The sequence below is a fragment of the Psittacula echo genome (genome assembly GCF_963264785.1).
Source record: "Psittacula echo genome assembly, chromosome: 27".
NCBI lineage: Eukaryota > Metazoa > Chordata > Aves > Psittaciformes > Psittacidae > Psittacula > Psittacula echo.
The window spans coordinates 1,952,511-1,958,498 of record NC_137762.1 but is presented as its reverse complement, the minus strand read 5'-3'; the positions used below and the strand labels follow the sequence as shown (position 1 = coordinate 1,958,498).

At 42.6% G+C, this 5,988-nt stretch overlaps 1 protein-coding gene across 1 annotated transcript; it reads right to left on the bottom strand.

Annotated features, from left to right (window-relative positions):
• Nucleotides 1–2,376: 2,376 nt before the first annotated feature.
• HOXC11 (homeobox C11) lies at nt 2,377–5,752 on the bottom strand (the record flags this gene model as incomplete). The annotated part of the gene is made up of 2 exons (XM_080635445.1): nt 3,901–5,752; nt 2,377–2,609 (listed from the first exon to the last, which is right to left on the bottom strand). The coding sequence occupies exons 1-2, from the start codon at nt 4,574–4,576 to the stop codon at nt 2,377–2,379; spliced, it is 909 nt and encodes a 302-aa protein (XP_080491571.1). The 5' UTR covers nt 4,577–5,752.
• Between the last annotated feature and the right edge of the window lie 236 nt (nt 5,753–5,988).

The window sequence follows — 5,988 nt, the reverse complement described above, 5'->3', positions numbered from 1 at the left end:
CAGCTACATCTGCCAGGAAGATGGCTCCTACCTTAATCTCGGCTATTTCACTTTGCAACCCACCAAAAAAAATCCCCCTTTTTACGCCTAGTTTATTGAATATAAAGCTTAGGTGAGATTTTAGGCCGGGGACAAGCGTCCTTTCAGTTCTCAGGCTTTGCATAAATAAATATAAAGAGCTAAAGAAGCCGTCTGCCATCCTCCAAGCCCTCTTTTCCCCCCCTTTCCCACTCTATAATGAGAAACATGCCTCTGAACATCCTTTCAAGATCATATCGTGGTGCAATCACGAGTCTATCACGAAAGTTTGGAGTTGGTTTGGGTTTAATTGCGCGGGGGGAGTACGGGGGGGAGGCGGGTTGGATGGGTGCAAACGAAGAGCGTTTTTTTGGGTTTATATTTTTTTCCCCCCTTCCGTTGTCAAATAAAATCAGAAGACACCGTCAAAGGGGTTTTCATTCAACAGGGTTGTATTTAAAAGCAAGGATGAGAATTTTACAAGAACACGCTCGATGGATGGGAATATAATGTGCTGGGTTTTGGCTGTTGGGGGGTTCTTTCCGCCACCACCAGCTCTTTGTCCCACCCACCCTCCCTCTTCCATATGCACAATCCCATCGCTCCATATCAGAAAGCAGAAGAGCATCCAGCTTGAAAACCTCAAACAACACCCCCCCCACATTAATAATAATTAAAAAACCCCTTCTGAAATGTTGTATTTACACCAAATACATGCACCACGTCACCAACGGCATCTTCGGGATTCCTTTGTCCTCGACATCGGTGTGTTGCTTTCAGACACTGCGAGAAAAAAGTCATTGTGCAAACAGGGGTGGGGAGGAGAAGGACAAAAAAGATCACTTTTATGCCCCGCGCCTGGGAGTTGAACTTGTTTTCCTTAAGCGGGAATTTAAGGACTTGACTTTGCATTTGTGCTTTGTAGGTAGAAGGTATCCTTGACTCATGGAAACGCAGCTCGTTTCTCGGTGTAATTGGAGTTTCGTTCATTGTTGGGATTTTTTTTTTTTTTTTTTTTTTTTTAAAGAAGACTAATATATTGTTCTCATGAAAACGCAAACAAAAAAAAAAAAAGATTAACTACAACCGGAAAACAGCGGAAGACATCTGGAGCCAAATCCAGAGCGGGATTACTGGGCCAAGAAAAATCCTATAAATTTCAATTCGCTGATGAATACAATGAACTCCACACCAAACGCGTGCACCAAGGTGGAGGTTTCATATTAATACCAGTCCTATTAGAGCAGATTGCAGCGAGTCCCATGAATATGGATGGTGGTATTTCTGATATGCATTCAGGTATTTAAACTCCTATGAAAGAAACCCACACCACAATGACCGCAAAGAGGCTTTTAAGAGGGGAGATTCTAATAAAATGGTCAAATAAAATCATAATGTAGAACAGCTTGCAGTGTCTTTATTTGCCACAGAATTTCACAGAGTGTCCCGGGGACTCACTTTACATACACAAAGATATTTGGGTTTTAATTATTATTCTTTCTCAGGATTTTTAGGTTTTTTCCTCTCTTGTTCTTCGTCTCCCATTTACGGGGGGGAGGGGGGGGGGGGAGAGAATTCAAATAAAACACTACAAAACGTATTTACAAACCATATCAGAGACAGTTATTGCAAATTTTCGCCTGGATTCCCCCCCCTCTACCAACTCCAAATGTAGAAATGATACTGCAGGGAATATATATATGGATATATACGCACACACTCCCATATATATATGCATATATATCTTTTTAGATAAAAAGTGTGGGCGGAGGAGATGGAAATAATGATCTTCCTTTAGAACAGAGATGAGCGGGGTGGGTGTGAATGTGCACACACACACACATAGAAGGACACACATGTCTCCGTGTGGATTCACACACACACACTCACTCACCCAGATGAAGTGATTTGATCCTACAAGGAGACTTTGGCTGCTCTTGTGATAACACAGCTGCATATTGAAACCACCATGGTAGTAACACCCAGCACTGCGATTTATTCAAACGGACAGGGTGCCTAAATAATAATAATAACAATAAAAATAAGAATTATATATATATATATAAAAAAAGGGGAATCCCAACCTGTTCATGGAAGAAAAAAAAATAGAAAAGGAAGGAAAAAAAAGGAAAAAAGTTAAATAAAATGTTCATGGAATTCAAGTCCTTGAAGCGGGAACTGAAAGAAAATCTCTCTCCTTTTGTTACTCAGCGCTGTCCCAGACATAGAAACATATAAGTAACGAAAAGGCTTAAACTTTGAGGTTGCTTTGTCGACTCAAAGGGCAAAGCCCTGCTCGCAACTGTTCCTTCCTCGACACACCGACCCTTCACCAGCAGAGGGGATTTCAAAAGATGTTCACAACAAGGGATTTCCAGAGAAATACTGCAGGCGGTCTCTGCTTAGCTTTTTTTCTTTCATTCTTCTGTTCTGAAACCAAATTTTAACCTGTCGGTCAGTGAGATTTAACATCCTAGACAACTGGAGCCTTTTCTCTTTGTTTATATAGACATTGAAGAAAAATTCTCTCTCTAGCTCTCTGATCTGGAATTTCGAATAGGGACATCTCTTCTTCCTTGTTCTGGGAGCACCTTAAAAGAACCAGAAGGTAGGGTAAACATCCTAAGGAAATGCAAGACACAGACTCATCTTCACAGCTGATCACATAAATAGGAGCAGCTTAATAACTCCAGTTATTAATGCAAGGAGGGGGGGATATCTTCCAGCAGTTCGCCTATTGTTAAGGGTAGCAGAGGTGAGGTTACACAGGGTCTTAAGGACCGTGATGGAATCATTTTCCCACTGCACGAGGCTTTATGCAGGCACATGCAGAGATTTTCGGTGCTTATTTATTGCTTAAATAAGGAACAGCCTTGGACTGGAGGCAGCAGGCTGCTGGAGCAGGGTTAAAGAGGCTGGGAAATCAAAAAGTAAAAAAGCCCCACGCTCAGCTGCAAATCTGTTATCTGTATAGAAACAGCATGAGCAAGGTTGGAATCAGAGGAACTAGATATTACGTTCCGCATAAGTTTTTTATTAACTCCAGTCCTCGCCACACACGCAAAAAGGAATCAAAGTCAAGAAAGAACTTTGCATCTGAGCTGCAAAAGGGGACTTGTACCACGAAAGCAAATAGAAAAACACGACAACCCTCCCCTCTTCCCAAAAAAGCCCCACGCTGAACGCCAACTTGCAAGGTTGCCTGGATCCAGCCTCTAAAACAGCTCCAAGACTGACTAGAAAACGTGAATGCATGCAAAAAACACCCCCCAGAAGACCCAAACAAACAGAGACGTAAGTAAAAGCCCTTCCTGACAAAAGCTGGACGCTCCACTAGCCTCGAAGGAGAATAAATGCCACATTAAACTGAAAAATCGAAGAAAACGCTCAGCTTTGCCTGCGAATTCGGCAGATTTCCCCCTTAGCACTGCACCCCCAGCAAGAGAAAAGGCTCGACATACAGTTTTAATTAAAAAGGAAAGAAAGAAAGGGGGGAAAAAGCCGCCCCGAAGATTTTGCATGCATCTTAATGCCTAAAAGAAAGCACAGGCAGCTAAAGTAGTGTTCTGCCCAATTGCCTTTTACCCTCAGCAACCCGGGACCAAATCCTTTTAAAATGCTCATGTAAGTTCATGATCAAAGTTAATATTTGTCACGATGGTGTGCTTTTAAAATTTCACAGACTCTAAGATACTGTGTCTGCACCTAACATCTCCATTTTTTTCAAAGAGCTTTTCCCATCGTAAAAATTCTTCTCGTTGGAAGAAAGAGCTTTGTAGGTTATAATAAAATCCTTTGAATGCTTATAAAACTCCACATAAAATTTGACCGACAAAACACACGGGCTAGTCCCTTAACCTTTCCATTTACTGCTCTACCTACTCGAATTGCTGCTTTTGCTTCCTTCCTTGGTGACAGAAGAGGACGAGGCTGAAGACCCTGGGTTTGTGTTTTCCTCCTCATCTTCCGGGTCTATACCTTGCTCTCCGCGGGATGACAGTGCGTGGGGTTGGGACTCTGCCTCCACTTTGCCCTCACCCTTCTGCAGGCAGCTCTCAGCCGGATTTTCCGCCCCACAATAGGCATTTTCGAAGAAGCGGTCGAAACCTTGGGGCAAGACAGTGTTTTTGTTCATGCTGGTGTAGAATCCCGTCGGTGCCGGGTGGTTGGAGCTGGGGTGGTGGTGGCTGTACACGCTCTCGTTTTTCATTAGCATTTCGGTCATGGTGGAAGGCGGGATGCACTCTCTATGCATCAGATCTTCTGCGGAATAACACGAGGCGTAATTGCTGCGGTGGTGCCATTTACTCGAGGGGTCTAGACCATAGGAGACCTCTCGCACGGGCTGCACTTGCGAAAGGTTGGTGGAGTAAGGGTAGGAGATTTGGCGAGAGGGGGCCTGTGGCAAGAAAGATGACACAGTTGAAAATTCAGGGACGTAATAGGTACAGCTGGGGAGGTAGAGATTGGAAGCGCAACCTGCCCTTTCTCCAAACTCAGCGCTCCTCTCCTTACGCGACTGGGAGCAGAAGTTGCCCAGGTTCACCGAGTTAAACATCTTTCTCCTTTTCTTCCTCCTATAGCTAGATGTTTGGGATCCGATGTGCGGAGGGGAAAAAATTTGGGAAGGCGAGATGACGCGCTATCCGTCTTAGTCGCTCCGGCGGACACGTGATCCAAAGTAGATATTGTCATATATCAGTTTGGAGCACTTAGATGCGTAGGAGTGGTTCACTTAGGTAAGATCTCAGAGGTTCAAACGATTGGTTTGCAAACACCGCAGAAACATTATGAAAATCAAGGGCAGATTTGTATTCATTTTCCTGAAGGCACACCCCTTGTAAGCACTCGCAGCAGAACAAGTACAAGGGGCGGCTTGTGAAGTTGCTGCCTTTTTTTTTTTTCTTGCCTTTTTTTTTTCCCTGCTTTTTTTTTCTTCGCCTTTTTTTTTTTTTTTTTACCCCTTGCCTTTTCTTTTTCCCTTGTTTCTTTTCCCCTTGCCTTTTTTCGCTTGCCTCTTTTTCCCCTTGTCTTTTCCCCTTGTTTTTCCCCCTTCCTTGCCCTTCTTATTTTTTTCTTGCCTTTATTCCCCCCCGTGTTTTGGGTTTTTTTCTTGCTTTTTTTTTTTTTTTAATTTTCCTGGCTTTTATTTTTCTTTTCTTTTTTTCTTTCTTCCTTTACCTCCTCTCCTTCTTATGTGGATTCCACTTGCTGCTTTTCAGCAGGGTTTGGAGATGGGGTGTGGGCGATTTGGGCTGGGGAGGAGGAGGGAGGGAGGGTCTTAGGATGCTCGAATGGTGTTTTTCCACCCTTTTAAAAATATATCTTAATTACGTTGGTTATTCTAATTCATTATTATGGCTATTTCTATAGAAAGTGTTAGTGTTCCTTAGAAGTGTTCCTGAATAGGCTGTAGGTAGCTCAATAAAATCGCTGGAGATGCAGAAGTAAGTTTTCCAACATTTCCCAAACCCTTGCTGCAGGCGGGAATGCCCAGCTCTCCCTACAGCTGGGCTGCTAAATTCTAACTAAATCTCTACTATCTGGGAGTGAGAGGGTTGGTGCTAATTAACAAGCTTCTAAGATACGCTAATTATGTTGATCTCTGTGTGCACATCAACTATACATCAACCAAGTTGGCGTGCTTTATGGAGAATATACCATTTGAGCAGTGACAGCATGCGGGGGATCGTGTGAACTTTCCAACTTTCGAGTTAAAGCAGGCCTGGCTTAATGAGTTTTGATATCGAATTAGTGATATATCAAGGCATAGAACAAATGAATTAAGTCAATGTCTAATAAATATTCGAAAACCTCCTTTAATGTTTGGTTAAATATTTATTACGTAAGAGTGGCATATTGAATATTTAATGCAATTGTTTATTGTCAATCAATGAATGTACTTTCAGCAATACTCTCATCATTTATTCTTCCAGCTGAATTAAAAAAGATATTCTTATTAAAGTCATT